This window comes from Electrona antarctica (genome assembly GCF_951216825.1).
Source record: "Electrona antarctica genome assembly, chromosome: 2".
Classification (NCBI taxonomy): Eukaryota; Metazoa; Chordata; class Actinopteri; order Myctophiformes; family Myctophidae; genus Electrona; species Electrona antarctica.
In genome coordinates, this window is record NC_136807.1 from 19,350,935 (window position 1) to 19,370,794 (window position 19,860).

A 19,860-nucleotide genomic window follows, 5' to 3' on the forward strand; every position below is an offset into this window, starting at 1 on the left:
TATGACGAAGGAGGCTCCATCAATGTCACATTTGATTTTGGTGGCAGTGATGTCATTAGGAAGGGTGGCTGATCAGAGGATTGTTTTAAACACTCTTTGTACTGTACACTGTCATTGGTGACTCAAGTCATGCATCTCACTGATGCTCACAGATAGTGACAACTAATGTAACTATTATAAATTGTGATGTGACAAATAATGTGGTGATAAAGTTGGAGTATAGAGATTGTTGTTGGGGGAGAGACAGCGAGAGAGAGAGAGAGACAGCGAGAGAGAGAGAGAGAGAGAGAGAGAGATCAGTGTATGTCAAGAGACAGATGGGATTCTCACTGACGCAGTTGAATGCGTTTGAATGCATTTAGCCGAGTTAACATTCTTATCGTATCGAAGTCAGCCAGTCAAATACTTGGTCTCTCTGTAAGCAGATTTAGTTAATGTTCCTAATTCTCCTGGCTTTCACTCAGCAGTTATGTAGAAAAACAAATATGTAGCTCTAAAATGGGCATGGTCTGCACTCTGCACTGTTGGCTGATGTCATCCAACGCTTCTTGGAATAAATTATCTCTCACCCAAAGTTTGGGGGAAAACCCACATTTTGAATCTGCTCTAGAGATGTTTATGTTGCTATGTCTGTGCATAATTTGTTTTATATTTTGGCAAAAGAAATACGAGCAAACATAAGACTACTTAAACCCAGGATATACACATAAAAGCCCAATAAAACACAATAAAACACAAATGCTATTAGGATTTTTTTCCTAGAGGTTATGTGCATTTTCATAGTTGAGAGGCTCTGAAGAAGTGTGTGGGCGTGCGTGTCTACATGTGCAAGCATGTGAGCGTGCGTGTGTGCTGCAAGTGCTTGGCAATATGTACACAAGTCATGTCAGCATGGAGTCATGAATCTAGTTCAAATCATGAATCTAGTTCAAATAAATCTAAACACCAGAAAGGGCCACAGAGAGTGGAGACACGTTAATTCTCAGGCTTCTCAATTCTTTTAGAGACAGTCTGAGGATTATAGTTACAACAAAAACATAGTAACAATGGACGGGTTCTCAGAATGACGCATGTCACTGGCATAGAGCAAGCTGTGATAAACACAGCATATTATACTGCAGTCAAATTTGCAACATTCTCTCTTTTCCAGGCAATGGCTGCCCCTGCCAATTTCAACATGGGCAGAGTACCCGCCACTCTCTTTCTCACGGTGCTCATAGCTATTGACCAGCGTTCCTTCAGTCCCACGTCGTGATGGCAAAGTTCGATTAACGTCATTTGCTGGAGGGCGTGGGTCTTTTACGTAAACCATTGGCAGACAGTGGTGTCAAGTCAGGGTGTGTGTAACTCCTCTTGGGCCACGTCATAGCTGAAGCACCTTAAATGCTTGTAGAGCGACCTCTGTGGCTTTATTCTTTAAAAACTGTCACTTGCTCCAAGTGAGAGAGATGATTTGAAATTAAGCCAGGCAGACCTTGTTTGAGCATGGTCAGAAAGGAACCTTTTATGACAAACAAACACTTCCCTGCCCTTATGTCCATTGTATTACCTCATCCTCTGGGCTCCATCAACACACTCGGCATAACATCCTTAAGAAATTCCTTAAGAAAGTCTTTATTTGGAGCATATCCACGCTCTTCTCCCAACAATGCTCATTAGTGATGAGAAAACAAAACCTGGGTCACACCATAGCCCAAATGAGCATCCAGGAAAAATGGGTTGACATGGAGAAATAGATTGTCTAGCAACAATGTTTACCTAGTGAAACAATCTTAATGAATAGCAGACGGCTGTGCTAGCATTCAAATCTTCCTTTTCCAATTACTGCTGTTCTGGTGAGCGTATTGTTCCTTGTTCCCCCTGGCACCCCGCTGCAATTTTACAGCTGTTGAGTTTTAACAGCAAGGGGGAGAAGGAGCCCTCTCCTCCTATTTCTCCACCATTTCAGCCCGGCAATCTTGGCAGGGCAGCGAGAAGCTAGATGTGAGTTTGAAGTTAACTGATGTTAAACTAATGAGAAACTCTAAAATTAAAAATGAATTCAAAAACGTTATCATGGAAGGAGACAGCTTGTTTAGTCATCCCAACACTTTGTCGTGGAACTGAGACCTGTAGTAACTCAAAGTTCTCCTAGTCACTTTGATGAATCAGTCCATGGTGAAGTCACTATAGTGAGACCTGTAGTAACTCAAAGTTCTCCTAGTCACTTTGATGAATCAGTCCATGGTGAAGTCACTATAGTGAGACCTGTAGTAACTCAAAGTTCTCCTAGTCACTTTGATGAATCAGTCCATGGTGAAGTCACTATAGTGAGACCTGTAGTAACTCAAAGTTCTCCTAGTCACTTTGATGAATCAGTCCATGGTGAAGTCACTATAGTGAGCCCCAATATATTGCAATGGATGTGTATATCGTTGTGTACGTACATTAGAGATGGCTACGCTGTCTTTATAGTGGTATATACTGTTTACCCTGTGGAATAAAAGCAGTTAATGAGCCTTGGCTGAGGCCCTTTGACTGCCAGGATAATTGCTCTGGGTAATTAATGTTCAGTAAAAGGCACGTAGCTGAGCCTGCTCTTTATCCAACCTAATTGAAAACACAAGATTGCATCCTGTTTCGGCTCTTGGCGCGCAAATTCACATTCACAAAATAATGCATTTCTGAGCATGCTCTTATTGTGAGGAGGCCTTGATTTCTGCATGGGTATTTCTCTTGTAAGAGAGGGGGGGGATTTGTAGAGTTGAACCAGGTCAAGCAGACTCCTTCCTATCATTTCTCATGCTGCCTCTCCCTACTGCGCTGTGGCTCCATAATCTAAATCATTATACGATGCCAGATAGTTGAGGGCTATACGTTTAGATATCCTTTTACAGCCTCTCCCCACTCCACAAGCTCACGTCAAGAGGCAGTTGGAACCGATCCATGGACATCTGTTACAGCACAGCACTGGTTCTGACAGGGAGAGGCGAGCAGTGTGCTGTATAGCCGCCCTCTGAGCATCTGGTGTTTCCAACTTATCTTTTGCTAAAAAAGATGGATAGGCTGTTTTGGAAACAAAGGTTTTATATTTCAGACACTGGTCGACATTACTTTGATTAGCAAAGCAGGGGCTGGGTGGAAACTCTGCTATGTAGCTAGTCTATAGCTACCATCAGAATCATAGCCTGGCCTAATTCTGTTCAAAAGCATCTACATTTTTTGTATCCGCTTTTCCACAGCCATGGATTTTATTACAGTATTTACTGTCCTCTACCCGAGGGAACATTTTACAATAATCTTAAGTACAACTCAAAATCAGGATGGTGTGCTGCAGAGGAAAATGGCTGTGCTAACTAAGGTCCCGTGATAACCACTACTGTGTCTATGGCACATGGCAGTAGCATTGGATCCATATAGCAGGGCTGGTGGGTATTATCTGTAGCCGCCAGCATGTTCACCTCTGGAGCTTGGAGAGGTCAATGCATGCCGCGTGGTGTGACAGCTACATCCTGTCCTAGGATGTGCATAGATAACATTCCAGGGCTGCTGTTAATTCCCTTTAATATTTTTCAAGCCCATTCTTGTGTTTTGTTTCAAAACACCAGGGGCGTGGGCAGGGCAGAAAAGTCAACTTTTGCCACCAGCCTGTCCAAATAGTTCTCACGTTCGTCCAGCATGGAGAACTGGGGACTCTGGTGGTATATAGTCCCTGAGATTTATTTTCCACGTTGTGGTTTTAGTGTTTGGAGTGGCTGTCTCGCCATGGGAGGAAATTGGCCTGTGTTTGGTCTCCAGGGTTATACTGGGACCTTTGCAACAGTGCTTGGTCTGTCTGCCCACTTATCTGCCTGCCTGTCTGTGTGTCTGTCTGTCTGTGTAAAATACGTATGTGGTAACACTTACTGTCCCCTGATGACCACCCTATCACCTTTTGCACCTGATGGATGTTTTGCAGATGGATGGAAGGGTTGGGATGCTTGTCAACACCCCCCCATCCTCTTGTCCTACCCTAGGTTGGTCACGTAGTCGGATCACTCATTCATTCCTCTCATTCTTGATATTCCCTGGAGGGTCTCTAGGCCCTAGGGGACTGGTGGAATTCCAGACTACGACCTTAGCCGAGGGGACGCTATCGTAAAAGGGAAGGGAGGGGCAGCAGGCAGAAGGAGTCATCCTGCAGTAGCCATCTGGAAGTGGGAAGGAGGGGGACATGGAACGAGTGGAGGGTGTGGTGTGGTGATGACAGCCAAGGTGTCGTCCCTGTGGTCTGGGTGGAGGACAGATGCAAACTCTGGGCTTTAGTGCCACTGTCCCTCATGCCTTCTGGAAGTGCAGCGTAACTGTACTGTATGCACAAGTGCCTTTCCCTGGCCTCCTCCCTACTCTCCCTGGAGAATGAACAGGCAGCAGCCATTTCAGATGGGCCATTTGTAAAAGACTGACACCCCATGCTCATGCTCTATACCCCCTCCTTTTATCTGGTGCGACAATAATGTTTTCACTGCATTTCCCTGGATCGCCCCCCCTGACTACTGAGGGCAGTGAGAGAGTGTGAGAAGCACGGGCGATGGAACATTTACAATTAATCCATTACGCCTGTTTTGCACTCTAATAACTAAGTTTCAAAATCAGTTATTTCAGGTTGTATGTACAAAGCTAAGCTATTGTCAGTCTGGCTCTGAAAAAAAACAACCATCACCCCAGAGTCAGTCAGGTGCTTGTTTGTGCGTGCGAGTGTAGGCTGTGCATGCAGGGCCAGGCCAAACATGTCATTTGCGTGTGTGTCTTTTGTCAAATCGGTTGAGCCGTCTGGTGGGAAACAGAACCAAATGTAGGGTCTGGCTTTCATATCAACATCAACACCTAAACTGATGATTCTCCCCCAATCCGTCTTATCACATCTTTGTCTCTCTCCTGCTCCCAATCCTTCCTCTTCTGCTGCCTCTACGCCGGTAATGATATCGATGGCCTGGCGCACAGCCAGTCTCTGGGCCCCAAACATCTGCTATGGAAACTATGTTTGCTATGGTAACTGATCAAAACAAAACAAAGACCAATCTTACTTGTGACCGTCGCTTGAAGAAGTACAAAGCACGGGTGTAGTTGTTATGCGACTCCTACGGGTGTTTCAAACTGGCCTAACACGTAAGGGTGTTTGTGGGTGATGAGGAAGTCTGGCAGCACTGCGTGGTGAACCTCTCACCAGGCACTGTGGTTGTAACGGCAATTTAAAAAAAAGTCCACTTTGAAGACGTGGCAACGTGTCGTGATAATAATAAGATCTGCCATGGAATACTAGTATACTCTGTGACGATGTATTGTAGATTTAACAACACATACAAAAGATGGGTGCACTGAATGGATATATGGATATGCCTGTAAATGAGCTCATAAATAAACTGTGTGGCTTCCCTATACTCCAGATCACAGGTGCTGCCAAGCAGCCAAACCCCTCCCACCAGTCAGCCTTGAATGTGACGTGTGGGTCTCTATGCTAATGCCTGATGTACTGTATACTGTACTTACTGTACTACTGAAAATAGCTGCTCTACAATGTCGCCGCGGATGTGACAAATTGTGAGCTTGGCGAGCATACATTTGGGCATAACACTAGTTTGTGTGAATGCCAGGTCAGCTTAGCTTGTCTGCTTAATGTGCTTATTATGGCCATGAATGCGTTGATTCGTATTTGTGGGATGATATGCAAAAGCAATTGATTTGATTTCTCATGACCTTCCGTCACCCTCCTCATATAAAATCCACTGCAGCGAGTTGTGAAATTCTTGACATGCTTCCAAGGGATTATAGTACCTTATTTATGGGTCCGTGGAGACATATGATATGTTTACAGTATAGCAGCCTGTAGAACGCAGAGCTGGTTAACCTTATCCAAGTGAAAATACACTCGTAAAAATATGATGTATGGAGTATGTATGACCCATCTACTGTACATACAGTACCATGAACTTTGCAGTTGTAGGCTAATATCTAGTACATTTCAGCAAACTGTCAACAACAACTAGCCTGTCCTGTATATCGCATGGGTCCTGTAAAGCTCAAAATTCAATATATACTATGGAGTTTGATGTAAAAAAATCATGCACTTTTAAGGATAAGATCATTCATCAAATGTAATTTGTGGCTCAGTGGCTTGCCTGTTATCCACTGTCAACCTGACACCCTGGCATGGCATTATAGACAAACATTTTGTAGAATTTAAAACAAAAAATGCTTAAAGGACGACTTCACCCATTTTCAAACTTTCTTTGTATAATTGGTCCTCACTAATGCTCATTATAATATGGTACCATTTTTGTCTACTCAGCCTGTGTCTCAGAGGAGGGCTGTGGACAGAAACCTGCCAACCATAGACATCATAGATGAGGACTTCTGTTCCTGGAAAGTTAGCATGCAGCCATTGTTCTCGTGTTTATAAAAAATAAGGAAAAAGAAGTGAAAAAGAAAAAAAGAAGCAAAAAGCCTAGCGATGATGTCACTGGTAGGCGGGTTTCTAAACTCTCTACAGCCCTCCTATGAGACACAGAGTAGGAAAAAAATTGTAACATTTAATAATGGGCATTAGTGAGGACCTTTACATTTCAAAAGTTTCAAAAATACCAAAAGCTGTGAGCTCGTAGTAGATTGGTTATATTTTTGCTATTCGTTGTACGACTAGGATTTAAGTGGTTAAATGTGTATCTCTCTTGGTCTTCCTCACCATGTAATCGCCGCTGACCACAGGCAGCGTATGAAGTGTCACTCACCATCCCAGGGCTTTGAATCCTCTCTTTAACTCATGATTTAGTGCCCTATACAGCTGCCAGGACGAGCCCTCACCAACCACCTCATGTCAAAGATGGAACACCCATGGTGTGTGAGCGACAGCCTGGCTAGGGAGGACGTTAATGTAGATCTGAGTAGTGAAGTGAAGAGCGGGGCTTTACTTGAGGTCAAAAGTCCCTTTGTCAGGAAACCCTGGCTTCATGCTTTCTAAGCTCATCCAAACACCCTCTGGGGAGAGGCCACGGTTGTGTTTATATGTTGTAGGAGTGTTATGTATGTTATTTCCACGTGTTTGTGTTGAGACTAGAAGTCTTTAGGCCTCATTTCAGTGCTGAGGGGCTTGGCTGGAGGCTGAGTGAGATTTCTCTAAGCTGTATGTGTCTATACTAGTGTTATTTATTGTGTATAAACTGCTGTCATAGTAGCCTAGAGATTCTAGAGTTTAGATAGGAGATAAAGCCAAGCAAGCAGGATGACCTCTGCACACAAGTGTGCGTGCGTGCGTGCGTGCAGTGTGCATGGATGTTTGTGCATCCCTGTACAAGACAGGCGAGCACTTTAGAGCAAATAATATATATTAATGCTCTCCCGAGAGACTGAGGCTAAAAGGTTTAAATACAAAATAAATGTTCATTTTCCCATAAGCCTTCTTGTTGTGAATGAAATCTTCAAATACAAGTTGAAAACAGATGCCAGAGACTTTCAGGGGTGTGTGGGCTTACACAGCATACTTATTCTGAATCTCTATATCAATAAACCTACTGTAGTTGTTCTGGTCCAAAGGGAATTAACTAAAGGCTTTAATAAAACTGTTAAACAGATTCATGCCCACCTATGCCAATTAAAATATACAGTACGACCAACGCTGCACAATGTTCAGCCTAAGGCTGTGGAGATACAGATACACAGCACTGCAGGGGAGAAGAACAGCACATTTGACTGAGACTGGGACACACGCTATCATGGTGGCAACTTGATGCTTGTTAATCAGCGTAAAGATGATGTAACAAGTTTTGTTTAGAGCAGTGGTTCTCAAACTTTTTAATTTCAAGGACTCTTGGTATCCAATTAATTCCCAAACTTGTTCAGCTGAAACCTGAATGATACATTTGGTGTCTCCCTGGGTGGGACTCAAAATTACAAAAAGTGTTTTCCCAAAACACTGTTTGGAAAAAAACGGAATGGATCCGCATAACTCTCAGAGTCCATTTTGTTCCTAACTGTAAATAATCTAGCTAGACCCCACCCACTTTGAGGACCACTGGTTTAGGGAACCTAAATTGCATCCCAATGTATGTAATTCATATTTCTAAGTATTATAATCTGACTGGCCTGGATTAACTGTAGCAGATTAAAATGATTAGCCATTGGGTTTCACTACTTCCTTCCTCACAACAGAAGTCTGTATGTTTTGCACGATACAATGCCAGCTTGCGATTTTAGACATTTTGAAAGGGAGCTCAGCTGTGCTAGAAAGAAGTTTATTCTGTATGTGTGGGTGTGTTTAATAAGACAATACAGCCGAGAGAGGCTGTTATTGACATTGATGTATCAGGCACAGCTCTCACAGCAACGTTTGCCTGTATTTCTTAACATTTGGTGATAATGGTTTTACTTCTCCAAACATCTTTCTTACTAGACGATTTCTCCAACTTGTATGTAACAACAGAAACTGCATACATTTTCTAACATTTAACTTAAAAATAGTGTTGTTTTTGTATGTCTGTACTCAATTATTATTGTTTTTTTTTTATATATTGTTTTAATTGTTTTAATAATGACGATAACTGTGGGGGGGGGGGGGGGGGGGGGGGATGGGGTGAGGGAGAAAATGAAAAAAAAAATGGTATGTTCAAACTGAATTTAAATTGTTGAAACCCACTACCAATAAACATATATTTAAAAAAAAAAATAGTCATGCTCCTGAAAGCTGAATTCTAATACACAGTAAAATCATCTGTTAATTTATCATTTGTAACTCAGATAGTGTACAAACGGAATCAAATGGACACTTAAAGGTCCTTTTGGTTCCAATTGTTCACATTCTGAGTTATGTTAACACTGGGGATTTCATTTTACTGTGTAATTCATGCACCCATTGACCTCACATAAACGCACAAGTTATTAGTCTGAGGAGTGGTTTTAACCGTTTCACCTTACTATACCAGCAAGGCCTTCCTCATGCCAAACACCACCTAATCCAGATCCAGATCTTATTCCAGAAAACGGAACCTCTCCCAGAGGATGGGTGCAGAGTCAGGGGGTTGTGAACTTCTGACATGCACATTTATTTGTGTAAGCTGAGAACAGAGGGTTAGCCCATACTAGCTGTTAATTAGCTGCGGCTCCTGAGCAAACTGGCCAAATTAGTTTGGAGTCAGGGGCCGCCCAGCTACAGTCATTGGGTCAGCAGGCCAGTCTGTTTCTTCCAACCCATCCTCCATCCCTCAGCCACACTCATTCAAAAACACCACCCACGTGCTAGAAAATGCATTCTCTTTATGTAGACAGTGTGGCTTAAGTGGGCCTTGTGTTGGGGATTTTGCACTGACCTGTAACAGGAAAGGTGGTTCTGAAAGATGAACAGCATTACAGCACTAATGGTTAACCTCTTTAAACCTGGTATTCCTAATTTGAACATGCCATTACAAACATTTGCAACCTGAACTTTAAAATGTTGTCAATTTTCAATGACTAAAATAGCTGATCTAGCAAGCTCACAATGTGCCGTATAGTACGGTATAGTATAGGTATAAGTATAGGACTTAAGTGGTTAAGAATGGGTTTACCCAACCCATTATACCACAGGTATAAGTGGAGCAGAATAACTTAACAGAAGATTGCTGAGCCATACAACCATTTAGGTGAACATGTATATGATGATGGACATTGATAAACATTTAAGGTCATTCAATGATTTGCATTTACTGTAGTACACAGGCCAGAATCTATAAGCCTCCATGTATACAGCAATGATACCGTCTATGCCTCTCTCTCTCTCTCTCTCTCCTCAGATGGGGTGATGTGTGACGAGGATGCTACTGATGCACCTGCCGCTGACCCAGGTATGATGTCATGTGACCCTATTTGTTTTTTCTTTTAGTAATTTGTCTGGCTCCAAACCGGGGTGATTCTTGCATTTAATTTGTTTCTAATCCATTATCAATCTATAAAGTATGCAAATTTCTGCATGCGTGTGTTTGTGAGTGCATGTGTAAACATGTGTAATCTTTCTGTGAACTATTACCGAATTGAATAGAAACAGTTTTTTTCATAATTTATGTTTGAGTTATGTTTTTTTGGGGCGGATTTGAAATCATCACTTGATGATGCACTGGGGCAGTGGTATTCAAATGGTGGCCCTCGGGCCAAATGCGGCCCGTGGAGCACCCCCTTGTGGCCCCTGGAAGAATTCAAGAAAATATATATATTTTTTTATTTTATTCTGGGAATAATAAAAGGGCTAATGAAAGTTACAGGTTACAGGTTAAGTGTGAGATTACCATAATGACAGTAATACTTCAAGGGGACTAAAGTCACTTTAGACTTAGCCTCGGAAACCCAAACGTTTTTATTTAGACTAGAGCACTGCAGAGGGCAGGTGTGTGTGTGTGAGTGTGTGTGTGGTGCTCGTTGACGGTCGTTATGGTCAAGGCAATTCAATTATGTTTATGCACTGTCAAATAGATCTACATCTATTCTAAGGTAGCATATACCTGTATAGACATATTATCCTGCTCATTACTGTGCAGAAATATATACATAAATCTTTGTGTTTTAGCACAAAATGCATTTGAGATGAGAACCCACAAATTTCCACTCGCACACTCTGTGCGGCCCCCCACACACAATCATTCTACAGTTGTGGCCCCCGGCCTAATCTAATTGAATACCCCTGCACTGGGGTGTAACTACACTCCAATCCTATTCAGTGCCACTCTACCTCTGTATAACACTACCATTTTTGTTTTCAATCACCGTCAGTCAAGCTTAGTTTTATTCCAATTTTATACTCTGTAGTCTCACAGGAAAAATAGCTGACCTACTCATCAACAAATTCAACAATTAAATCAAATGCAGCAACAAGCTAGCCTACACACCATGAACACCAATGCAAGTATATAGGCCTATAGCTAAGGTTATACTAGCAAGCTATTGTTTTCGCCCTTTTAGTCAGCCTGTGCCATGTTTTCCCAATGCAACCTTAGCAGCATGCGGATAGGAGTTGGCTGGCCACAGGATGGCTAAAAAAGCTATTTAAACACTTGCCTCAACCCGTCACTTCGATTTTCTTGACCGCAAAAATGTAAAACAGTAGGGGACAACCTTTACTTTTTTGGATATGATGTGTGGAAAAAGGTATGAATCAACAATATTGGCCAATATTAAAACCATCTTTGTATTTAGGCGCCACGGATGCAGCAGATGCCGCCGCTCCAGATGCCACCGCAGCCCCGGATGCCCCTGCTGATGACTCCGCTGCCACAGCACCTGCAGACAGTGCAGGCACTGATGCTCCAGGTGACCAGTCAGCCGACGAGACTGTCGCTCCCAATGCCGACAGCCGGGGAGATAATGGAGACACCTCTGGTACCTCTGGGACCAGCGCTGCCCCGCTGGTAGATGTGGTTAATGTGGATGCCATTGAGGCTGCCGCAGAAACACGGGCCCCTCTTAAACTGGTGATTGTGAGTATTTGTATGTGTTACAATGGTTGGGGTGCTTGCTCACATGTTCCATCCATCCATCTTCAACTGCTTATCCGGAATCAGGTTGTGGGGGTAACAGTTCCAACAGAGATTTCCAGTCTTGCCTTTCCAAAGCAACATTAGCAACTTCCTCCTGGGGAGGGTGTTCCCAGGCCAGTATGGAGATATAATCCCCCCATCTGGTCCTTGGTCTGCCACGGGGTCTCTTCCCAGTGGGATGTGCCGCAAGGACCTCCCTAGGGAGACGTTCGTACTAGATGCCCAAACCACCTAAACTGGCTCCTTTCCAAGTCAAGGAGCAGTGGTTCTACTCCCAGTCTCTCACAATTGACTGAACTTCTCACCCTATATCTAAGGGAGAGGCCAGTCAAAACTCATTTCGGCCACTGTTAAGAGTCTAAATCCTGATATAAATGTTCTTGTATGATGTTGCTGATGCCATGTGGAGTGGTAGATCAGACAGGCACTGAAGTCAATCGGTCCACGCTCATAGATTACATCCTTCAATCAATCCTAATGGTTAGTTGGCAGAATTTTCGGTCAACAAATTGTTTGAGATGAACATCTTTTTTGTCAGATCGGTATTGATGTGTTTTTGAATGCAATGTAGGAGAGGAAGAATTGAACATGGTTCTCTGTACCTTTCTACATGGTTCTCCATACCTTTCCAAAGTCTTCTGACAGCCATTTTTGTTCTTACTTTCCTTACAGCCTGCTGTACAGTGTGTTGACAAAGAAGCACTGGAGGGCAAGGATACTGTCAAGGCTATCATTACAACAGCTGATTGTGTAAGTCTTTAACTTTTTAAATATTCCTCCTCATAAGTCATCCCCCCCCCCCCCCCCCCCCCCAAAAGAAAAAAACAAACAAAAACAACACCAACACACAATAATGTATTGACCATTTCTAATGCGCCTCCTCCTACAGATTTTGTCCAAATCTCACAGAAATCGGCACACATTTTTTCTCCTATAATTTTTATCCCACGATTTTGCAACCCATTTCTTTGTTTTCACCCAGTGTCAATTATCTAATGTAATCCTGGGCGCTACACTTCCTCTGCCAACCTGGGGGGGCAGCGGACTGACCCCATGCTTCCTTCTATGCATGAGGAGTCCATGCTTCTTTTCACCTGACAGGGGAGAGTTTTGACGGTTTGACACGACGGTAGTGCACGAAAGGAACACGTTATTCCGACCAGTTCCTTTCCCCTCCATCAGGCGCCCCGGCTGGCCAGGGGGAGGTAGTTTAGAGACCAGGATTACTGCATGTTTTTAGTGAGGGTACCTACCCTAGGGGTCATGGGGAGAACATGAAAACTCCACACAGAAAGGCCCTTTCCAACCAACCCCGCCTAAGAAATCGGCACACATGATCACCGGACCTATCCAATTAAAACACCACAGGCAGAATTTTGATAGTGCGTAGGTTAGTGGGTGATGGCATCAACACAGAGCAAAAGTAATTCCATTTTCATCCATAGGGAGCGCTGCAAATGCATGATTTTGATTTTGGGGGGATAAATCCCCTCCGAATTACTTACACATGATCACAGGGGTGACTTGACATTGTAATTGCAATTACTGGGAGGGGTCTATAACTCTATATTAGCGATTGCGGCAACCACACTTTTCCAGAATTGCATCTTTCTAGTTTACAAAGTGCTAGTTATTGAAAAGAAAGTAAAGGTGTCACAGCCAAGTGAAAGACGAATAGGCCATGTAAAACATAAAAAGGAAGAAATCTTTAACACCAATACAGGGCAATGTTTAATAAACAATTGCACGGAAGCCTGTCCCTGTCCCATTGAATCCACTGAAGTCCATAGCCTGTCCCGGTCATCTTGATAACATGCTAACCACAGGCTGCGCTGCGCTGCCAACGGCTGAGATATCAGCACATCCTAGGCCACAGGGGCATAAGAGACAAAGGAGAGCACTGAGCTCCATTACCCTCATTGGATGTCCCATTCACCACAGCCCTTATCTGGCCCCCTGCACCTTGGCTGCAAAGGAAGCAGCTTGTTCCACATAGGGGGATAAGATTAATATGTTTTAAAGGGCTACAGTTGGAAACGTGGGCCCGACAAATACAGATCTCTTTCTCAGACATTTAAGCTTTGTAAATCATGATGCAGTATTCCTCACAAAAGCAGAGACTGACTGATATTTCCCCCCAGGTTAGGTCTGTGCTCCAAAAGCTCACAGGTCACTTGGATGAGTTGTAGGGGTGGGGCCCTATTCTCTGGCCTGGTGTTGTCTGATGGTACAAGGCTGATTCTTTAGCTCACAGTTGTTTGATGACAATTGGTTTCCTTGTTGTCACCAGTCTAGCAGAGTGAGAGGGACGTGGGATACATGTGTTAATACAGTTACTCGGGTCACATTAGATGATGTTGATGACACATGCATCCCCAGCAATGCTGCACACGGAAATAACAAATACAACAAAATTATACCCTAGTCTTACCGTACAGCAGTTGCAGTGCAGCCCTCACTGATAATGATTAGCACAACAACGTATCCATGTTGCCATGTACCAGCTTCACTTGAAACTAAACACTGACCAGACAGCTTGTCTAGCCGATGATCAGGCATAAAGGCATGTAGATAAAACACAGCTTGTTTTCTGAGTCACAGCGAGATTTAGGGTATGGCTTGAAGGACCTTGACAAGAGATCTCTAAACAACATGTCCATGGAGAAAATCCAATAACCTTAGATTGCTCCAAAGCAGTGGGGGAAAGAAAACTCAGAGCAAGTAAATCACCAGAACATGCGCTCTAAAACCAGCCGTGCAAATTCCCATGAGAAATGGTGGCCCTTTCTCTTATCACGAGTCAATGGTCACTATAAAAGTCAGTAGCTTGAACAAAATCAATGAAAATATGTACGTACAGTATATGAATCTTTCTCAGAGACAATGTCTTTATTGTTAATGTGAATTTAACTCACGAGAGCTCCAGCCATGGCAGCAGGAGGGAATGTGAGGTCAATCTCAGCAAAGGAAAAGCATAAAAGCATAGAATTCCTGGACATAACCTTTAATGGGTCACAAGTGGAAACAGGCAGATGGAGAAGAGAACAGGATACACAGGAGTACTGTAACTTGGGGGGGGGGGGGGGGGGGGGGGGCTGACGCAGTTTCATCGTCCCTGCCTGCAGTTGGGTGTTATAGGAAAAGCCAGCTGTTGGGTCCCCTCCCTGTTGACTGGCTGATTGAATAACCTGAGGAACCAGGGTTTATCGTATGATGGCACAAGCCCCTGAAATAGCCGATAATATACAAGCACTTGCGTCACGGATGCGGTGCGTTGTGAGCTTGTACATCTGCTTTTCTTGGTGCGAGACGCCGTCCATACAGCGATAAATTAGAAGCATTAGAAGCAGAAGGAGATGAACGCTGACTGGATCACATTGCACAGAATGGAGCGTGCTCCCTCAGGCCCTAAAGAGCAGGCTTGTGCAATGCGATGACATCATAGACAGTTCAGGGTTACGGGGGGAGAGAGAAGGTGTGGTCCTCAATCTGTTTTCCATCCATCGAGCATTTTGCCTCGATTACTCACACACACGAAAAAGGCTTTCGCACATAGACAGTCAGCTGGACACACTTGCCGTTTCACATGTAGGACATGCATGAACACTATACACACCACCCTAATGAGTGTCCACAGAGATATAATCATTTATACTCAGTATTATACACATTATACGTCTCTCTGCTACACCCCCCCCCCCCCCCCCCCCACCCCAAAACATGGAGCTAAGCTTACACACACCCTTACACTCAAAGGATCTACCGGAATATTGTGTTTTATCCTTTTGACCGATATGTTCAATTAAATATGTTTATGCACATGCATTTTGTCAATAAAGATGTCAATTAATCGAGTCAGTCAGTCAGTCAACCAATCAATCAATCCTGTCAGTAATTTCTTCAGCATGATAAGAAATGGCCTATAAAATAATGGTGAATGAATGTTCGATCGGCAGAAAACAATTACAGGATGGATTCTGCACTGCTCTCGTGATCAATTACACATTCAAAGAACCGCAAGAACTCCAACTAAAATGCACGTATGTTGACATTATCACTTACAACTCCTATTTTACAGGAGGCAACCAAATCGATCATCCAGAGTGCTCCTGCGGATTGGTGCGGCATGGACACCTGTCGCTTGGACATCAGTCAAGAGGGCAACACAGTCCTGGTCGCCAGTCCTGATGGTGCGTATTGATGAAATGTTATTAGTATTATTGGTGATATATTTTCTAGTGATTATCAAATAGCTTGATATGCCTTCTGTTGTCACGAAAATACACGTAATTTCGACAAACTTGCTTCTCCTACAGCTCAAGGGGAGAAGTTGTCCAATGCCCTACAGAGTGAAAACCTTAAAGGCCAGGTGAGTGGACAGTCTCAGAAACCATTAGGATTTAATCCAGTCTGGTTAGTGAAACACACAGAGTAAAATATTCAGTGATCATTTAACTGACAGTGTACAAATGGAACCAAATGGACCCTCATTTGGACACTTCCCTTCCAGATGGTTCCATTTGAATTTGGTTCCATTTGTATACTCTCAAGAGTTAAATTAACACTCTTATCTCATTTATTGAGTCCAACAAAAATGCCTCTAGATTATGATCTTGTATTATTATTTCAAGATATCCTCTTGATATCATATTTCAGATGTTGTTCACCTCAATCCTCTCTTTGGTGTGCGTCTTTGTGTGTGTGTGTTGTGTGCGTGCGTGTGTGCATGCATGCCTGCATTTCTTTATGTGCAGCTGGGTGTGTCAGAAACAGAATACAGCACACCATCATCGGGGTCGTCTGTATTTGTGGCGGTGCTGCTCACCGGGCTGCTCCTGGCTGCAGCGCTCATCGGGGGCTTCTGTCTGAAGAACAGGCGGACCTCAGACAGCAAAAGCATTAGACTGGTAAGTAGGGCCGTCACACGATCAGGATATTTTACTTGACGATTAGATGTCATAAAAATCATTGTGACTAACAATGTAATTGTGTTTCTGGCATTGAACATTGGAACGTATGATTAGAAATCGCATTCCTTAAGACTTAAAATAGTGTAGTTTGTACTCACAAAACTACTACTACTAGAATATGGTCCAAACACTGACATTGGTGACCTTCCATACTTCGTGCCACCAGGTTTAAGGCCTTAAATTGTTGTTTCTGGCCAGTCCACTCATTATCACTTCAACCATGCTTAACATGCACATATCCTCCTGGGCACGCTTCAGCGTTTGTTATGTTTGAAATCAAAACGGAATGCACACGTTCTTGGAAAGGGATTGTGGCCAGGTCTTTTAATTAGGGAAAACTGTTGGCCAGCTATCAGAGAGGAATAATATGCATAGGGAGAGTGTTATCCAGAGGCCCACGCCCCGCTGGCCGCTGCCATATGCAACTACTGATCTATCAGTTTCATCTCTCAGCCAAACGCAGCTGATTCTCTGTACCACACACAGCATCACATACTTAAGACCACATTATGTGTGTTTGTTGGTGTGTTTCGTTTCCATGTGTGGCGTGGTGAATTTTGGCTGATCGCAGGAATATATATAATAAAAGTGTATTATTTTTTGTCGCTCTTTCATCTGTGTGGGAAATTGCAATACTTTTGCACTTTTTGTGAATTTTAGAGCATTCATTTAAACGTTTTTTTACCAGGATTCGAACCTGGGTCTTTTTCGCATTAGAGACCACATTTCTACTGCTCTTCCCCTGCCTGATCAGGGGAGATATTGCACTTAGGAGCTTCGGGCACTATTACTCGTCAGTCAGTACTACTCCTCCTATCCTCCTCCTACCTGCCAAATTTCTACAAAGAGTAGGGAGACCACCTCTAACCACTGCAAATATCCTTATATTGTATTAATATACTGTACATACACTACGTTTGTTAAAATAACATTTTATTCATTAAAATAGTTCTGGATTGCAGCGTTACTCTGGGAGAGTAACAATGGACCCATAAGGGATTTTTAAAGTAGTTTGTTCTACTCTTTGTGAAATTGTGGTCAGATTACACATAAAGACTTATGTACGTTTGTGTTTAGGCGGAGGAGGCCTGTCCGGCAGATGAGCAGAACCAGGGAAACACTCTCGTGTCTGTAGCGCCTCTCATCCCCCCTCCCGAAACCCCGGAAAAACCCAGCGTCAACGGAGAGTCCCCTGATGAGGCCAAGACCGAGCCCCCTCCCACAAACGGCCATTCTACTGCCAAGACGGCAGATACCGAGCTGTGAAAAAACGGAACCGACTGCCTCACACGCCCAAACACACGTACACACACACACACACCCGGCCCCTCCACTTGTACCCTGCTCCATCATCCATCCACCCACCCATCCAGTGATCCATCCACCCTCCCTCCTCCAGAAACCATAGAGAACCCACCACCACCACCACCACCACAAGATGGACATCAGGGATTAGAATAACCCTCCTCTTTCAGCACTGATGATCCCTTTTGTTCTGGTTTCTTCACCATCTCCTTTGGCTTTGTGCCCCAACAAGGAGTGACTGTATTGGAATGTCAGGCAAAGTAATACTGTAGACGAAGGTTGTCTGTTGTCTCCCTAGGTTGCTGATGACCTTCAAGCTAGAGACCAGAGACAGAAAATGGGGAAGTTGTGGGTGGGGACTGCGATTGTTTTGTTTAAATCACCACTGGCTCTTGTGACGACAGTGCCTTCTCTGGAGTCGCAGCTGTGTGCTAGCATTGCCCCCGGGAGGATCCCTGCCTTGCGTCAACTGCCTCGGAAGAAAAAAAAGCTGCAACCGATCCATCCCCACAAAAAATGCGAGTGTTAAATCAAATTGATCTTTAGTCTACAGATTGTAAAGCATAAAAGATGGAAGAGAAGAAAGGGAGAAAGAAAAACACACACCCACAGCCATGAATCTGTTTACAAACTTCTTTGAGAGAAACTCCATGGGGGTCTGAACTTTGTTTGACTGATTGAGTTATTATGAGTGTTATTGAGCTTTCATGTGTGCATGCATAGTTGTGTGTGAGTGTGTTGAGTGAGCATGTAAACATGTACTGTGTAAGTATGTGTGAATGTATACGTGTACGGTGTATCCATACTGTGCATGTACTGTACTGTATATCCACACATGCAACTAAGCCTGTCATGCTTAAGTTATGTGTGTGTACTTGGCAATGAGCGTTTGATTTTAAACAAGTGCGGCTGTGTGTGTGATATATCTGGATGTGCATGTGACAATAGCTGGTAGAAAACATGTACAATGTTGTAAAAATGAATTGACAAGGTGATGGCTGGTGGAGTTGCAGTGGGTCCCGCTGTGGTTACAAGTCAGAGGCAGCGGACAAGTGAAGACGCAGGGAATCCTCCACTTCACATCACTGCGAGCTCAACCCACAAGTTGTACAGAGATCAGTTGAAACGCTGGCAGGGAGGTCAACAGGCCTCCTCACTGTGGCTCTATGGCTGCTGCTGAAAATCATGAGACTGACTGACTGACGGACTCATTCAGGCCCAAAACACAGTGTCAAGGAGAGCCGTTCTTTGTCAGCCCTGTCCATCCATTTGTCAGTATTATGCTCTTCTTAATACCTGTGCTTTTCTTAATATCAGCATTCTATTGAGCAGTGTTTGTTTTTGTTCATTTAAGTATACTGTATACCCATGTGCTTTATTTTGTGCCAAAGAAAATTCATTTTATAGCTAATCTTGTTAGAATAAGGAGTGCTTGTTGACAACATCACAAAATTGGATTCATGTTATAGAATAGTAGCCTATGTTAAATGTTTGACTAATGTTTGACTTATGTCTTTGTCCTCGCTGCCCAAACTTATGTTTTTCCCCGCCTTTACAAGGGACTGCAAGATTCAATTGACAGGATTAAAGGAATCACAATAAAACCGCAAATAATTGACTTTTTTTCAAACTGGAACAAAATTACTTTTGTTTCTATCATTTTTAACATTCCGTCACACAACTGTTAAATAAATACCTTTTTTAATGAATCATCAGTTTCTGTCTTGTTTTTTGCAGGAATCAAGATAGTTAAAATGTAGATCTGCTCAACACAGAAACCCTCTGAAGACTATATTGATTTGATAATGCCATGTTTGTGCACACATATGTGCAAGCAAGCTTGGACAAATGCTACCAGGATCAGTTGCAGGTGGAAGATGTACTCTATTATATGTACAGTACACGTGCACTCATACACACATACACACCCATGCTCTCAGATGCATGGAATGTAAATCCCATGCACCCCATAAGGTCACACAGCTGGTTTGCATAAGCAGTAGTAATGACATCACTTCACACAGTATTGTCTTTCACTGTTTGGGTGGGGCAGCAAAAACATCCAACAGCTG

At 43.4% G+C, this 19,860-nt stretch overlaps 1 protein-coding gene across 1 annotated transcript in view; it reads left to right on the forward strand.

Annotated features, from left to right (window-relative positions):
• Positions 1-19,497, forward strand: part of cd34 (CD34 molecule) — a 22,507-nt gene extending 3,010 nt beyond the window's left edge. The window contains exons 2-8 of the mRNA XM_079525179.1: positions 9,780-9,830; positions 11,173-11,453; positions 12,186-12,263; positions 15,592-15,703; positions 15,830-15,882; positions 16,268-16,420; positions 17,561-19,497. Of these exons, the coding sequence (XP_079381305.1) occupies positions 9,780-9,830; positions 11,173-11,453; positions 12,186-12,263; positions 15,592-15,703; positions 15,830-15,882; positions 16,268-16,420; positions 17,561-17,749 (917 nt within the window). The 3' untranslated portion in view covers positions 17,750-19,497. The remainder of the gene's footprint in view (positions 1-9,779; positions 9,831-11,172; positions 11,454-12,185; positions 12,264-15,591; positions 15,704-15,829; positions 15,883-16,267; positions 16,421-17,560) is intronic.
• Positions 19,498-19,860: the final 363 nt, after the last annotated feature.